The 18,812-nt window shown below is 32.3% G+C and overlaps 1 protein-coding gene across 1 annotated transcript; it reads left to right on the top strand.

Moving 5' to 3' along the window:
- The first annotated feature begins 11,708 nt into the window (after positions 1–11,708).
- On the top strand, positions 11,709–14,270 carry LOC123665701 (dynein light chain roadblock-type 1-like). Its single transcript, XM_045599963.1, has 4 exons — positions 11,709–11,801; positions 12,565–12,652; positions 13,141–13,241; positions 13,925–14,270. The coding sequence occupies exons 1-4, from the start codon at positions 11,745–11,747 to the stop codon at positions 14,084–14,086; spliced, it is 408 nt and encodes a 135-aa protein (XP_045455919.1). The 5' UTR covers positions 11,709–11,744; the 3' UTR covers positions 14,087–14,270.
- The last annotated feature ends 4,542 nt before the right edge of the window (positions 14,271–18,812 follow it).

Below are 18,812 nucleotides of genomic sequence, written 5' to 3'. Positions count from 1 at the left end.
TATCAGACATTTGGTAGCGGCGGCCAGCTTAGATTTCAATTTTGCATAGTAAATTGTATTCTACTTGTTGAGACCTTTCATTTGATACCCATGTTGATGGGATTGATAAAACCTAAGTTATCCGCCATTTTGTAGAGGCTGCCATCTTGGATTTTAATTTTATATAGTACATTGATTATACTGTTTGAGCTCTTTCATTTGATACCTATATTGATGGGATCGATAAAACCTACGCTATCCGCCATTTTGTAGCGGCCTCCATCTTGTATTTCAATTTTTTATAGTATATTGTATTCTGCTTGTTGAGCCCTTTCATTTGATACCCATATTGATGGGATTGATAAAACCTACGTTATCCGCCATTTTGTAGCGGCCGCCATCTTGGATTTCAATTTTTTATAGTATATTGTATTCTGCTTGTTGAGCCCTTTCATTTGATACCCATATTGATGGGATTAATAAAACATAAATTATCCGCCATTTTGTAGCGGCGGCCATCTTGAATTTATAATGATAATGAATAAACATAATTGTATTGTCACCATAATCCAAAGTGTATACAAAATTTCAGATTAATCGGTTGACAGGAAGAGGGTGAAATTTGAATTACTAAATTTGACCCAAGAATAATAAAAAATAAAACAAACGGGGTGAGCTAAATAAAACCGTTTAAAAATATAGTTGATTGATAGATTGGTTTGATGGCTTTCAGTTGTGCCAGTGAAGCACGGTTGATTCCGCTAATGTCACGTAGAGTGGAGAACACACGAACTAAATTGGTCAGTACGATTGAGATAACAGACTTAATTTAATTTTGAAAACAGGCAGAATAACCAGACTATTAATGTTACAGCTTACCACAAAAACCACAAACATTTAATCCTAAAGAGCTAAAGACTGTAGCTATTGGTAACTAAACTATTACAAACTAATTACACTATGATACTAAACACATACAAACATGTATTTTCAGCTAAAATCTCATAATAAATGTCAAAGTTAATGTTCTTGTTATTAAGTAATGACGTGAGGATTGTCTTTGACCTTTATATGCGGTCTGATTTATATGACGCCGGGAAAAGGCTTAAGAATTAATCTTAAGTAAGTTTTCTTAATCATAAGAAAGTAACCTAATGAAATACTTGTTTACATTTGTCTTAATATTTTTTTAATATAGTATCAAAATCAAAAATAAGTATTGTGTGGTTTTATGAAACCATGAAGCAAGTGAAACTTTATTGAATAAAAACTGTTAGTGTAAATAAAAGATGTAAGGCAGGTGGACTGTATTTAATGTAGAAAATTAATGCGTATAAAGACTGATAAATTTGATGTGATCATGTGAGCCTGGTGCGATTAAACGTCAAAGTGACTGGTAGTAGGGGAGGGGCGCGCGGGGGAACGCACCCCCAGCCGTATACGCAGCAAGCCACCGCCCTCTGCGCTGTGCGATATAATAAAAGTTTCACTTCAAAACATATTAAAAATTTAAGTAAGCTTCAAAAGTATTTTGGATTTTATGAATTAAAATTGTATTCGTAGTAAAAAAACCTTAACGAAAACTTACGGCTTTGTAACCAAATCTATAGATATTTAGTTAAAACTTGAAATAAATAAAAAACTATTAACTTAAAGAAGACCAAGAACTCAAAGAGTATATAAAGGTAGAGTCTAGTCTAGGTAGAACTCTACGTGACATTGTTGTCGGAGTCAACCGTGCCCGGTGCCCCACTGGCTCAACTGAAATACATCATAAATTCTAACCAGAAAAGCCGGGTCTTTTGTTTATAAAATCGTAGAAAAATAGTAGAATATATATATATCGACACGTCCGCATTAAATTTGACATTCTGCTATTTAAAAGATAAAACAATAAATTCGTAAAAGATTTTTCTACAACTTTTTACGAAGCCAAAAAAAACTATTACACGTTGCTCGCTATTTGTATTTTTAGTTTATATCCCTCTTACCGTATTAGGACTCAGGTGGAGCTTCCGCCAGCGATCTGTTACCGAGTCAGTCATAAAAATGAAAAACACTACATACTACGGAACTCATAGCCGCATTTAAGCTCTCAAATCCGGGAAAGAAAGCAGGAGCGCAGATCTCGGGGAACGTGATCAGACAAATATTGTTTTGAATGCTTTCCTTGTATTTTTGCTATAGTACGGACGTGGAGCACGAAGAATTTCGCACAATGACCTTAGTGCCTACTGCCAGTGGCTCTCAATTTTTTTATATAACGTACGAAGCTTTAAAAAATCGGTAGAGTTTAGAATTTGGGATGTCTTAGAACTCGTTATCGGTCTAGTCACAGAGTAAAATATTTTTTTGTTTAATCATATTATAGACTATATTACTATAGATTACTATGTGTACAATTTGGTGTAAAATCTTAGATCTGTTGCTGTGTGAAAAATGACACCAATAAACACACATTCGCATTTATTTAAGTAATGTTAACTTTTGTGGTAAATTAAAAATGAAAAACGATGAATCTTGTGACTTAAATATGGTAAAACAAAATAAAAGTAAAAAGGTTGATAATCTGTGAATACGGCTGTCACTACACCTACCTGTATGAGCGCAACCCCAATATGTTTATACGCGAGCGACAAAGACAAAAGATGAAGAGTCAATGTACGAAATTCTTCGTGCTCCGCGTCCGTACTTTAATGGAAATTATAACAATAAAAGTTTTCAGCGAAATTGCAAACGTCCAGACCACAACAAACATCTATAAAAATCAATGCTACCCCATAAAAACGATAACGCAGACACGGCCCTGACTGTATGCACTCACAATATTAAAATACAATGGTTTTCGACCTTCAAATATTGATGATTTGTCTACTTTTGTAACATATTACATATACGCTATATTGTTTATAGTCTAAAACTGTACATACTTTTCCAATGCGCTTTGAACACATTTAAGAAATTATTTTACCAATTGTTTCACAAATTACTTCACAATATTTTTAAGAAATATATTTGAGGACCAGATTCTCAAAGTTTAGTTGTGCTAGTAAAGTTCAGAGAGAGATTACTTTCAAAAGTTTACTAACAATAATAATTATTATTTAATAAATTAAAACGGAAAATTTATATAGAAAAAAATATAGACAAATTATCACAAGGTACAAAATTTCTACATTTATTTATTGCATTAATATTACAGTATATGTACGAATAATTGTGTTTGCCGCAAACGGAAAAAAACCGACTACATTTCATTATAATTAGGTTGTGTTACTGGTAATAAAAAGTAGACAAAAAATTGTCACGTAACATAAATACGCATTATTTATTGATTTATTTACTTATTTCATTTGGACAAACAGTAGTTGCTATGTTACATTACAATTTTCACATAAAAACTACACTACAATTGAGCTTAAATGCATTTTAAAATTGCATAGTAAAATAACTGTGTGGCTACGGCACCAAGGAAGAATATAGCCACCCCCTCTCTTCCCGTGGGTGTCGTAAGAGGCGACTAAGGGATAACAAGGTTCCGCTACCACCTTGGAACTTAAGAAGCCGACCGATGGCGGGATATCCATCTAACCGCTGGCTTTAAAAACACAGAGCGAAGACCGGCAGCAGCGTCTTAGGTGCGAAAAAGCCAGCCCTGCGGTCACCAACCCGCCTGCCCAGCGTGGTGACTATGGGCAACACACATGAGTTCACGCATTTTTGGCGCGAACTTGTGGAGGCCTATGTCCAACAGTGGACTGCATTAGGCTATAGTGATGATATTAAAATAACATTTTAAGTCTACTATCTACAAATAATATAAAAATAGTTTATTAAACATTACACATATTTACAATTCACATCTTAAGGTTTGGTATAAATCATGTCCGCGTGGAATTGTGCCAAGAATGCTGACAGCATTTTCCCGCTGAATCGCTATGCCGATTCTCTGAGCAAAAAATGCACCAGACCTCTTGTCACCAGTGAAGGCAATAAGGCGAGGAGTTATTTCATTTAAATTTTTTTTAGCACTGGTACTCCAAGGTCCCAGTGTTTCGACAGCAAACGGCACAAAGATGTAATTTGGAATTAGTGACGAATATTTGAGCCGTTTAGTCATTTCAGCTTTTTCCGCTGCGGCTCCCGCTTTTAAGGCTGTTTCCCTGACATGAGACGGGGCAAGTGTGTCAACACAGGTTACGTCCCAAAAAAGCACCCGTCCCCTTCCCAGGGAACCAGCATCAATCCATCAGGTCTCTTGCCATCATTGCTACGAATCCCAGTAGGCTTGATAAGAGCAGGAACGTCGATGGTGGCAAGAGCTCTTTTTATGGTATCGTTTAGGGGACCGTGGCGGGAAAACCTACTGGAACTCTTGTTACAGGAAAGGCCGTGTAGTCCGAAAGAAACAACCTCTTTTCCGCACGGACATCTGTGTTCAAAGCACAGTGGAGCTCCCAACCGGAGACCGAGAGCAATTATAACTTTCATGGTCTAAAAGTGAAGCAAAGAAATAGTTTACTATTACGAATGACAAAGCCAGAAATTTTCGAAGCTTTACTAATTATGTAATTCATATGAGGTAAAAACGACAAATTTGAATCAAAAATGACTCCTAAATCCAGGATCTCTGACCTTTATTGCAATATAGTTCCGTCAATATGGTATTGATTTTTAATGGTTGCGCGTTAAAGAGATAATGATGATAGTTGTTGTTGTTTTAAAATGTATACCTAATAGGGAAAGGCAAAGGACTATAATCCATACAGCCTAGTTTGAATTTGTAATAATGATGATAGATGTTTAATGACATTTTGTTACTTACAACGACATTTTGATAATGACACTTGGAACATATCGTTATCCGACATACATGTCTATGATATAGTTTTAAATCGTCCACAAATAGGTATTATTATAGATAACTCTAAAATTACTCGTCATATCTTAATCAAATTCATTCATCATTCACACCCAGTAAAAAGATCTCAGGTAACACACATAAAAAAAACACAGTTCTCCTTTTAGGAAGTCGGTAGAAAATTTAACAAGACCACCCTCCTATCATTTGTAAATCACGTAATAAGAAACAAATTAACATTTAATTTAACATATTTTTTCTTAAATCTAATTAAACATCAAACGCAGATAGACTATTCTATCCCAATAAACCAATTAAAACATCACGTGTCTTGGAAAATTTAAAAAAAAATTAATCGAAATCTCGGACTTTAGTTAATTAAAAATAAATTAAAAACATCGAGTGTCGATTCCAGCACGTTTTTAATTACTTTGTATACAATAATTGGATCGTGATCAAACTTTGGTATGTTGATGAGTACTCGCTACCGGAGAGAACTTTAATCGATATCTATAGTTATATACTAAAAGCTAACTAAATTTCGTATTGTCATAAATTTTTATAATCTTGCATATGATGTTTGTTATTATATATATATATAGACATTTAAAAAAAATTGTAAAGCCATAGATAAAAAAGATATAAATAACCGAATGAATTGTAAAATAGCTTTTTTTTTTAATATTTAGAACTAACGTAATTTGAGTGTCGAGTCAGCTGTTTTACTGTTATGTTGGTTATTTATATCCTACTAGCTGTACCATGCGCGCGTAGCGCTTTTTTTTTTTGGTCGTACAGACTCAGACCTTTGTCGGCTCGTACAACACTTTATCTGAAGATCATGACATGATCAAATGCACACTTTACGATTCTTAGTTTTGCATTTAAAAAGTAATGAATATGGTGTCTCTGTCTTATAAATTTTATTATTGGAATTAAATGGAACTAAATGCAGAAAGATATATGAGTGATATTCTCAATGATTACGTTGCTCCATTTTTATGCAAGACGATTCCCGCCCGCATACAGCTCAGATAGTGTTTAACTATCTTAAAGAAGCCAGTATCACACACATGTAATGGCCATCCCCGACTTAAACACCATTGGGCACGCCTAGGACGAACTTTGACGACGTGTATGTACATCTGCGGAATTCGCCACCAATCACGCTACGTGTAATGAAAGTAGCTCTAATGGATCAAGCAGAATATTCCGCAGGGTCGCCTCAAAAACCTAGTACAAACTATACCAAATTGCATAACAGTAGTATTGCGAACTCGCGGAGGCAACACAAAGTACTATAGTAGGTAAAAACATCTGTAAACATTCTATAGTTACGAAAATACTGGTAAAACTACGCATTTTTATCTATTTTACTTTTGTTAAAGATAAAAAGCTTGAATTCATATTCTTTATTTGCATTTAAGCACATTAAAATATTATTTAATTTAGATTTTGTCTTATAAAAGGTCAGGCACTTTTGAAGCTATTTAAGATTTTCCAACTGATCCTTTTTTTTTCAGTGCGGTCAAGTTTATTTTATTAAGTAATACCTACTTATTTGATTTTTTGTTTTTCATGAATAAATAATTAACTATAATTTAAGTGTAGACAACGGAATACCTAGCAAAATCGTGTAGTTTAAAATGGATAAAGCAACGGAAAGTTAGTAAATCTATAAAAATTAATCGCTGAAAGGTAATATACGAGTATATAACTTCCAAATGAGTACGTCATATTAAATCATTCCTTTTTGTGTTCATTTTTATCAGAACAAGGTTTATGTAAAAAAAGAAAAATTAAAAAATTAAGAAAGAAAATAGCAATTACATATTATAGCATAAAATAATTTCTGGCAAATTCATATTATCATCATATTTATGTAGGTCTCCGTCAATACCTATTTTCATACGGAGACTAATGCAATGACTGCATGGTTTTAAATGAAAAAATAAAGATCTTTAAACTTAAAATAGTTTTAAGCTATGCAATGCGATAATAGCTACACTGCTTTCATTCAGAGGACTTAAATCTTTATATTCGTTCAAACAAATGACAAGTTTCATAACCACAGAGCGTCGATTAAAAGCATCGAAATATTAATTAAACCTCGAAATACTGTTGAACAAAAATTAAAATTCCCTCCTTCGTTGCTAGTGTTAATAATTATTTCGTACTAGCTGTCCCTCACGGCTTCACATACGTTGAATTTTGTGACTTATTTATTTACTATTTATTTAGTAACTTTCACTTCAGATGTCCGTGCCAAAAATGGCGTGAGTTCATAAAGACGCTGCTGTCCGTCTTCGGCACACACACTAACTTTACATAATATGTATAATGTCACTTACTATATTATATTTACAAAAAAATGTTACAATTGGAAAACATCTTTCCCTTATAGACGGAGACTATTTAGTATTTAGAAAACTTTGAATCTACAATTATAATATCATTTTGGAATTATACTTCTTAACGCATTATTAGAGGTCCATGATATGCAAAAAATATGAGTAGTGAAATAAATAATAAAACGCTGACACTTGAAAAAGAAAGAGAGAGAGATAGATAGAGTGACGTTAAGCCGCGTAACATCTTTTGCGAGAAAGAGACATATATGTATTTTTAATGCCATAGTAATCGTTCTTAGGAGTAAACTAGTCATGTGTCAGAGCTGATATATACATTTTTTGGATATCTTTCTATAAGAAAAACTTGTTTTATAACATTTTTTTTATGCCAATATGCAAAAACCTACCAACAGCGCGTACAACATAAATTGGATTGTACTTTTAAATCACAATAACAATTGCATTTTAATAAAATGTTCTTTTTAAATATATCGAAACATAAAATTTTTAAAATGGAATAAATATGTCTAACATATCTAGATTATCTGTAAAAGACCTACCTGATTTATTATTATTTTTTTCTCTACATTAATGCAATACTTTTTAAAGTTTTATTTGGTAAATATATACATAACTTTTATAATTTACATTTTACAAATTTAAATATTAAATAATTATTACATAAAATGCCAGCTTACAAAAAGAGGATTACTAAGAAGGATATGCCAAGTGTAAGATATTTTGATATTTTTAATTTTCAATAGTTCTGGCGTGATTAAAATCAAACATCCATCTAAACATTCGTATTCATGATATCTAGTAGTAAAATAAAAGATAAATAAAATGGTGCTCAATAGGCACTAGTCAATTTTAAGTTATTTACGACTATGACTACTAGACCTACCCTTGCTACATATTTTAAAATAAATAAGACAGTATGTGCAATTCCCTTTTTCTGATTTCAGGAATTTGATGAGAACACGTTTAGTATAATTAATCGTATTGAAGGAAATCCAAATGTTGTAGGTATTATGCACTTTCGTGATGGTAAGTATTAATGATTTATTTTAGATCATTATCACTTCAGCTTATCATAGTCTACTGCTGGACATAGGCCTCCCCAAGTTTAGCCACATTATGGCGCGAACTCTTGTGTTTTGCCCACAATCACCACGCTGGGCAGGCGGGTTGGTGACCGCAGGGCTGGCTTTGTCGCACCGAAGACGCTTATTTTAGATACATAATCAATATAGCAGTGCATTTATTATGACTATAATTTATTGGCTACTTACAATCAATTGGCTCAACAAACTTCGCCCCCTGTTATTTTTATTTTCCTGCTACATCGTAAACAAAAATAAATATTCATATAAATTTGCAGAATAATAACCAGTCGATATTTAAAAACTACTTTATTTTTATTTATTTGAAAATCTTGTATTTGTAATTATTTATTTTATTATTTTTATTACTCAGATTTATTTTAAAAAAATACAATTAACTAACAAACAAATATTTTTAACAAACAATCAAGAACAAACAACGAACTAATGATAAGTGCAAATGGCAATTAAAAAAAAATACGAGGCGATAAGTTTGTTGAATCAAATAAATAATAAATAAATAAATCGTATATTTCTCTCAATCTAACATACATATTGCACATAAAAGAATAAAACTATTATTTAGTTTAAAGTTCAAAAAGTGGTGGCATACAATGAATTAACAAATACATTTTATTTTATTTTATTTTTTATATTACACTACATTCAGATATGTTAGATTGCTATTAATTCCTAATTCTAATATCTGCTTTTGAACGCCATCTATGAAGGCTGAGGGCAAATATTTATAATCAGCGCCCTTTAGTTTTTCTGGCAGCTTTCATGACATAAGTCAAAGGGTATATAGGTAATACAGAGGTCGCCGCGGCTACAATGCACGTTATGTTTTATAGCCTGCTACTTTTACTACCTGTTACGGAGTTTGATTTGCCCTGAAATAAAAATTAAAAGTTATCTGACAATGATTATCATGTAACGATGGTAAATCGGTTTTAACATGCGTTAATTATGCTTGTATTAAATTATATACGAAAATTTAAAAGATTTTTAAACAGTAATGACAATTCTCGTTCAATCTATTCGTTCCAGTAAATTAATAGGTCATACTCACTCCAACTCACAACAAAACACAGACGCATATACATACTCATACGCTCGCACGCACACACATTGACTTTTGAAGTAATCTTTGATAATGCCTATTTACTTGACTATGTTTTCCTTTTTTCTTTTTCTACCTACGTTGTACCTATTACTTTTTGATATAATTGAAGTCGGTTTTTTTTCGTTTGCCTGCAAACACAATTATTCAAATTTGTATTTACTATCTTGTTTTAAATGTGTTGTTGTCATCTTTGTATACTAGTTAGATTAGTTGCATTTATGTTTTCGCTATCTGAACGCAGCCTGATTTTGTAACAATAAATGTATGTATTTTTGGGGAAGACACTGTAGCATGTAGCACAGCTTTCTTAATCTAGCACAGGCCACAGGGCTTGTAGATAATGTAATCTCTCTACTTTGAGGAAAATAAAAACTGTTTTATTATTATTAAATTTTTTTTTAGGTTCATAATTATACCACGTTCATATAATACCTTACTACATTAGCATTGTCTATGGTTGATAATTTAGCCATTCCCATACGAAATTGTTTACTAATTTAAAAAGTAACATATTAATATCTAATAGGTATATAAAAGCGGTGTTTGTAGTTAAACTCCCTCGAAACGGTTTGACCGATTCTTATGAAATTTTGTATGCATATTGGGTAGGTCTGAGAATCGAACAACATCTATTTTTCATCTCCCTAAATGTTAAGGGTAGGCCGCCCAAAAAAAATTTTTTTTTATTTTTAGATATATTATATATTTTTATTTTTTTTATGATACAACATTAAAAAATACATACGACCCTAAATTTTCAACCCTCTTCGATCAACCCCTATCTTTAAATAGCGTTTAGCGGCAAGACAACGTTTGCCGAGTCAGTTAGTAATAATATAAATTTAATAGAAAAACTAACTAAACTATATTTAAGTAATTAATAACATTTAAGTTACAATAATAATATTAATAAATATTTTTTCGGTGTATATACAGGTTTTGTTCAACTATGCACTGTACCGGAAGTGATGACACAGACGTTAACAACCAAATTACCAACATTAACGTCTGCTTTCCTCTGGAGCGTTGGTGAAATAGTCAGTTGAATATATAAACTCTTCACACTAAATGGCCCCCAGTCGGATTATCCCCTGTATTGGGGCTCCCGAAACACACACAATACAAAAGCACAAACGCAAAGACCCCGACAAACATCTAAATGGCTAATACAAATGTTTGTCATGTGCGTTGATCGAGCCCGTGCTCACAAGCGCTGTGCTGTGACCTGGTGTGGCCAACACGTCGCTTAGTCAATTGATAACTTTGTTATACTTAAACTAAAACTATAATGATAGGAGTGCCTTTGCACTTTTATAAATTAAATATTGCTACTTTCTTTAATTTAATTCTAAATATGTTTTAGCATTAAATAAATAAAATATAAAACGGTCAATTAACAATTTTTATCGGAGATTATTCTGTTTCCGATATTGCGACCCAGCTGCAAGTGCTATTATCAAAGGTACAATCAGTATCAATTTAGCCAAAAATCGATAATTTGTATTATAACTTGTATAATGATACAAAGTAGGTCCTCTTCTAACGTTCAGTTGTCAAGAGAATCGTCACACCTTATTTGTACATTTTCTATACATACAAATAAATAAAATTGGAGTGTCTGTTTATAATATTAAAATTACCACTTTTTATTAAATTTACATACACGGTAGGTACTAATACCAAAATGAATTTTTTTTTATAATTTTTCTTTGTCTGTATATCTGTTGGTTCTGGCTAATCTCTGAAACGGCTGGATCGATTTTGACGGGACTTTGGTAGATAGCTGATATAATAAGGAGTAGCTTAGGCTACTTTTATTTTAGATTTGTTTAAATTTTATAACTCTGCGACCTGAACAATAACTATTTTATCAAATTCCACACGAACGAAGTCGCAGGCACAGCTAGTCTTAATTATTACAAGCTCAAGACCCATACTTCTGATCCTGTTAGATACTTTGCTGACGACATATCCATATCGTTAACAACAACGTAATTTATAGAGTATTATTCTATTGTACCATTTTTATAACTTATGACAGGATATCCTTGATGAACTTGTGGCGTATCGAATCGTGACCACCACGATTGAAATCATGGCAGTCGCGAGTAAGGAGTTTACTAGTTGTGTTGTGCAAAAATCGTCAAAACGAAAACAAAAGAAATAAAAACTCAAAAGAAAAGTTAAAATCTCACTTTCACAAGTTAATTGTTCGTAAGTGTAATTAATTCTGTTAACTGTTATCATTACGCACTTTTTTACCGCATTTCAGACTTATTTAACTTTACTGTTCTGTTTATATTTGCAAGGGTAATTTAATAATAATGAAGATAGTATCTAATTTATTAAAGGACTCCCATGACGAATGGCTCGTTAGGACGGTAAGATGGTCCTTTGATATCTTTAACTTTTCCTTATAAGATAAGTATTTAAATTTCCTGTTTATATGTTATTTAATGTTTAACTGAGGTAGGGCACAGCAGGAATTTCCTGCTCAAAATATGGAGCAGCCCGACTGGGGTAGTACCTCGGCCTTACAGAAGATCACAGCCAAATAATACTGTTTTCAAGAAGTATTGTGTTCCTGTTGGTGAGTAAGGTGACCAGAGCTCCTGGGGGGATTGGGGATTGGGTCGGCAACGCGCTTGCGGCGATGCTTCTGGTGTTGCAGGTGTCTATAAGCTACGGTAATCGCTTACCATCAGGTGAGCCGTACGCTTGTTTGCCGACCTAGTGACATAAAAAAAATTGGTAGCATTTAAAATCAATGGCTGGAATTTATTTAAATTTGTTTAAGTGCTAAATAGCATAGTCGAGATTTTACGTAAGATTATTGTTAATTAGAAAATAGACCAACTCTATGAGCTTCTTGTCTGTCAAGCAGTAATTTCTTTTAAACTCGAAGTTAATTATTATAAAGAACTATTAGCGGTCGTAACAGCTTGCATTTACCGTGTCAGCCGCGGTAACATACATAGAAATACATCATTACAAAATATAAATAAATCTGTCCTTACTACGATTTATTCATTTTCAATTATTAAACGAACGCAATAGACTAATTCACTACATAGTAACTACATTTATAAGATATTCTTAAGTTGCATGTATTAAAATGTATAATAGCACTTTTTAATTAAACAGACTGCTTCGTTCAATGAAATTAATCCAATCGTTGATAGAATAATGGAAGATGAGTCAGTTGAAGGCGTTATCATGACTAATAAGGAAGGTAATTTACTACTCATGTAGTCCAAATTGTAAAACATTATAAATTTTGAGATTTTACATACGATAGACTGCTAGTAAATGTGCCTACTGATTGAGATGGCTCGTCTGATGGTAAGCGATTACCGTAGCTTATAGATGCTTTCAACACCAGAACTAACGCACGCGTGTTGTAGACCCTACCCTTAATCCTCCCAGGATCTCTGATCACTGCAACTCACCACAGGAACACAACACCGCTTGAAAGTAGCATTATTTCCAGATTTTGAGCAGGATATTTTCGACTTCAGTGAAATTCTATTATTTCATTATTTCATTAGAAATCCATATACGACAATTTTTTCATAATCCTAATATTACAAAACTATTAAGGATGATGGTCAAATTAAAAATTAAGTTCACGTAGAAATATTAAGAAGACATGTGTAGGTACAACTAGAACAATACAGATACCTACTTGAGCTATTCTCCCCAACTTTTATAATTTTTCAGGTATTCCAATATTAACAAATGTCAACCTTGTGGGTGCGACCAACTATGGCCTTTCTATGAAGCGTTTGGGAGATATGACTCAAATAAGTGCCAAAGAAATTGTAATAATGATTGTGATAATGATTATCTCCAGAATTCTTCCTTTTTTTATAAATTTAATCAGTTAACGAGCTGTTGTTTAGCGATCGTTTGATATCAGAGATGACTTATGTTAACAAACACCATCAGTTTTATTAAAAACTTAAATATAATGCTAATTAACGTTTACAGCAAAAAAAAATAGTTTATGTGAGAATTAGGAACGAGGTTTTTGTTGCCTGTCAGTACTTTCATTCAGTACACGAAATGTGTCTGAAAAACAAAAGCTATAGTGAATACTCCACGGCAATTCTCTGACCAAGTGTAATACTATCTCTACGTGGCTTTACATGGACTAGATCCGTCTGTTTGTAGCATATTGCTTCGTAGCCTAACAAACTTTCTCATATGTTTTTTTTTTTTTTCTTCACAAATTTAAGTTTATTGGTTCTGTTATATGTCTAATAATTTTACTCTTCTAATTTGCGAACCTGCAGGAATATCATAAATTAAAAGTAGCCTGTGTGTGATTTTTAGTGTCCAGCTATCCACATTTTTTTTTTTAATGCAAGTGGTGGTAATTTTTACTCTAAAGAGAAACAAACAAGCATCCAAACTTTTGAATTTGTAATTTTTAATATAATTATATGAGAGATGAGTTAAAAATATTTCTAAATGAAATGATAACTTTGAAATTTTATTTTAGGATCCTTTTGACGAAGTTTTAGTATTAAGACTGAAAACTAAGAAAATTGAAGTAATGGTAGTTCCAAATCGAGAATTTAATATTATTGTTATGCAACACTCAAGAGGGTCAAATAAAAAGGCGAAACATGAACACCGAAATGGAAATAATGATAAACCTTAAATACTATTTAAAATATACTATTCCTATTCTTAAATTATTACGGATAGTTTTAATTAAAGTAGATTTATATACCTAAATAACGTTTTTAATGTGAGTTGTACGATTAAGATTTCTTGTGATACATATGTTTTCAATTTTAAACTACTTTAAAGCCCTTTGTTATCAGTACATTTCGTTTTTTTAACTGACTTCAAAAAAAGAGGAGGTTACTCAATTTGACCGTATATATATATATATATATATACATTTTTTTTAATGTATGTTCGGGGATAACTTCGTTGTTTATGAACCGATTTTGATAATTCTTTTTTTTTTTTTGTTGGAAAGGAGATATCTCTGGTGTGGTACCATGATAAGGAAACCAGGATCTGATGATGGGATCCCAGAGAAATCGAGGGAAACTCGAAAATCCGCTTAACTTTTTACTGGGTATACCGATTTTATAAATTTTTTATTTAATCGAAAGCCGATGTTTATCATGTGGTCACATTTAAATTTCATCGAGATCTAATTACAAATTTACAACTTTTCGAGTAATCTTTGATAATGCGTATTTACTTGACTAATTTTTCGTCTACCTACCTTGTATTACTTGATATAATTGAAGTCGGTTTTTTTTTGTTTGCCTGCAAACACAATTATTATTTGTTTTGATGATGATTTTGTTGTTTATTTGTATGACGAAAGACATATTACTAACAAAATAAATAGTTTTCCAAAATAAAATAATAAATTCTTACGATTTTTTTTCTTTAAAAGAATTTTTTATTTTATTAGGTAGATTGATAATTCAATTATAATTGTTGCACGTTTATTTTAAAAATTTTACTTTTTATTAGTAGGTTTAAAGTCCATATTGCCGAATGAACGAAACATAAAACTTCTATGTAACAATTAAAAATATTAATTAATATTTCAAAAATTGAACTTTACAAATTCATTTTTTCCTTTCTCGGCTTTAGCCTTTATAATAAATAAAAAACTATAGCAACATTGAGACTTCATCACCGGAAGTAAAACTATCTGTCTTTTCTCTTCTATAATCTATGTGGAAAAAGCGCGGGAACTTTGAAGTGAAAAGGCGGTCTTTTTTTTTCAAAAATATTTTATTAATTTTATAATTCATTCACTGGAGTTTTTTATAAATAAATACTTATAAATTAATCAAGAGATGGGGAGAAGTAAGAAAAGGAAAAAGAAGGAGGAAGGTAACGCTGAGGACGACTCGTTGAGCTCCGACTCCGAGTCCATAAAATCTGTTGAGCTAACAGACGCCGAAAGGTATGCCCCGTTTCGGGTAGCCGATTACGTGCGGCACTACCCTGAGAACGGGGGTAATTTTGACTATATTGTATTCCTGGAGAGTACAGAGGCTGACAAGCCAATCGGAACAAGAGACATGATGACACTCGCTAATAGCATAAAAAAATATAATAAAGGCGTGAAACAACTAAAACGCATTAATAAAAGTAAAGTTGGAGTTATCTTTGATAGACCTGCTTTTGCTAACGCGGTCTTAGGCAACAAAAAATATCTTGATGGGTACAAACTTAAAGCTTCCCTTCCGGCTGCCGCTACAGAGGTCACTGGGGTAATTTCTCATGTGCCTATAGAATTATCCAATAAAGAAATATATTCAGCTCTAACTAGCACGAAAAATATTATATCTATACGTAGATTTATGCGACGTGTAAGAGAAAATGGAGAAATAAAATTAATCCCCACAAAAACAATTTCTATAACCTTTTCCTGTCCCAATTTACCAGATAGTGTGGACCTCAACAGCTGGCGGTTCGAAGTACGGCAGTACATCCCGCCAGTAAAGCAGTGTCTAAAGTGTTTAAGATATGGTCATATTGCAAAATTCTGTAAAAATTCACAAAGATGCAGCATTTGTGGCGAAGGTCACAATTTTAAAGATTGTCAGACTCCTTATACTGCAGCCAGTTGCTGTCACTGCTCTGGCAATCACATTGCCATATCCCCTGCATGCCCTGTTAAAAAAGAAAAAATCCAGCTTAACAGAGATAAATTTCAGAAAAAAAGCTTTGTTGATGTTTTAAACAGCTCTCACTTTCCATCATTAAACAAAACTGATCAGTTCTTATCTCTTTTAAATTCCGAAATAATACTCAAATCTATTACAGAAGCTTTAGTAAAACTTATAACACTAAACAAAAATAATGAAATACCTATCTCTTCCCAAAATATTAAAAATGTCCTGCAAGATACATTAAAAAAGGTTAATAATAAATAATTTGTACTTTATGGATACTTTAAATATTGTGCAATGGAATGCTCAGAGTATTCTACACAATCAACATATTTTTAATTATTTCCTTTTGGACAAAAATATTCACATTGCGTTAATTTGTGAGACTTGGTTAAAGCCTTGTCAAAAATTTAAGATACGTCATTACAATGTAATTCGTCTTGATTCAGGAAACACCCACAATGGCGTAGCCATATTAATACATAGCTCTATTTCTTATTCTAAAATTGATACTTTTTATGATGACTCCATTCAAAATGTTGTTGTTCGTATAAAATACTCTAGCAACAAAGAACTTACTATCATAAGCTTTTACAGTCCAACTAATTGCAATCCTGCTTTTTCTAAATCTAAACTAGACAGGTTAATTAAAAGTTTACCAGAACCAATCTTCCTAGCAGGAGATTTTAATGGCCTAAACTCAGCCTGGGGCTGTTCTACTTCTAATTGTCGAGGCAAAGACATTTTAGAGTCTATCAATAACAATAATTTGGTTATACTTAATGACGGAAGTATGACCACTGTTGGTTCGCACATATGGAGACAGAATGCTCTTGACTTAACCATAGTATCACCTTCATTGGCTCTAGAGTGTGACTGGTCAGTACATGACGATCCCTTAGGCAGCTACCACTTTCCTGTAATCACAAAAATTTTACTTAATAACAATCATTACAATGCCACTCCTATTCCCAATAGTAGCTCACTACCCTGCTTCCCTAACCTGAACAACGTTGATTGGAACATTTATAATTTAAATGTCCAACTATTGCTCACTGAATTTTCTCTTGATACACAAGACCCCCTTCATAACTACACAAAATTTACAGATATTTTACACTCAGCACTGTGGAAATCATCTTCTATTTCTAAGCACTCTTTGGTTAATACAGCTTTATCTTCATGCTCTCCTTCTAACTTAAATAAAAAAAAAAAACTTCTTCCTTGGTGGAATTTCAATTGCACCAAAGCCGTATTAAATAGCAAAAACGCTTATTTGACCTTTAAATCTGATCCCACTGAGGCTAATTACATTAATTTTAAAAGACTACAAGCCACCAAAAAATATATTATCAGAAATGAGAGAAGAAACAGTTGGATAAAACTTTGTGAACAATTTAACAGATCGACTCCTATATCAGTCATTTGGACGTATATGCGAAAATTTAACAAAAGCTATTCTCCACCTTCCCATAACAACTCTGACTATTCTTGGATCTTTGATTTTCTCAAAAAATATACTCCAGATACTGTAGAGCCAGCCTTTAATCTTAATTCTTTCTGCCATATTCTTCCTAATCAAAATTTTATTATAAAATCTTTTACCATTGTCGAATTAAATTCTGCTATTTCATCCAGAAAAGACTCTACACCTGGCCTTGACTACATTTCATATAAAATGCTTAAACACCTGTCTTCTCAATCTAAACTAATTTTATTAAATATCCTGAATCTTCTTTGGGAGCATAATCTTATTCCTATGGATTGGAAGGTTGATTGTTTAGTACCTATCTTAAAACCCAACAAGGACAAGTTTAACTTTGATTCATATAGACCTATAGCATTGACTTCTTGCATGGGAAAAATATTTGAACAACTTTTAAAACAAAGATTGGAACATTTCATAGAGTCTAATCATATTTTACCTTCTAATCAGTTTGGTTTTAGAAGAGGCAGGTCTTCAAGGGAGAGCATTGCTCACTTACATCTTGATATTTATAATGCTATACAATCAAAGCAAGCTCTCGCTGGAGTTTTCTTCGATGTAGTTGGAGCCTTTAATAATGTTAACCATCATATTCTATCCACGGAATTAGCTGCGATTGGTTTACCTGTAAAAGTTATACAATGGATTTTTAATTTTTTGCACAGTAGGAAGGTATTTGTTAAGTATAATAATAGACTTATTGGTCCAAGGCTTTCTCATAAAGGTACATGTCAAGGTAGCATTTTGAGTCCATTGATTTTCACACTTTATATACATAGATTAAACTTAATTCTAGGCTCTCATATATACAATTTACAGTTTGCTGATGATTTGGTAGTCTATTGTTCTAGTAATAATATAACTACCCTAAATCTTAAGTTAAACGAAGCTTTAGTTAAATTAAATTCTTATTTTAATTATCTTGCATTGGACATTAGCTTTGAAAAGTCTAAAGTCATAGTTTTTAATAAAGTAGGGTCTGAAAGAATTAAAATAAACTATAATAATATATCTCTTCTTATCACAAATGAAGTTAAATTTTTAGGTGTTATATTCATGAATAACTTATCATGGAACAAATATGTAGACCACATAGTTGATAGAGCTCTTAAGGCTCTTAATATTTTAAAGTCTCTTGCAAAAACATATTGGGGTTCTGATCCAAAAATCCTTCTTACCCTATATAAATCTCTTGTACGCAGTCATTTTGAATATGGATTTCTATGTTTTTCTGCTAATGACAAGTT

The sequence above is a fragment of the Melitaea cinxia genome, chromosome 24 (assembly GCF_905220565.1).
Source record: "Melitaea cinxia chromosome 24, ilMelCinx1.1, whole genome shotgun sequence".
Lineage (NCBI taxonomy): Eukaryota > Metazoa > Arthropoda > Insecta > Lepidoptera > Nymphalidae > Melitaea > Melitaea cinxia.
The sequence above is the reverse complement of the archived record's forward strand: the minus strand, read 5'-3'. Positions and strand labels throughout refer to the sequence as shown.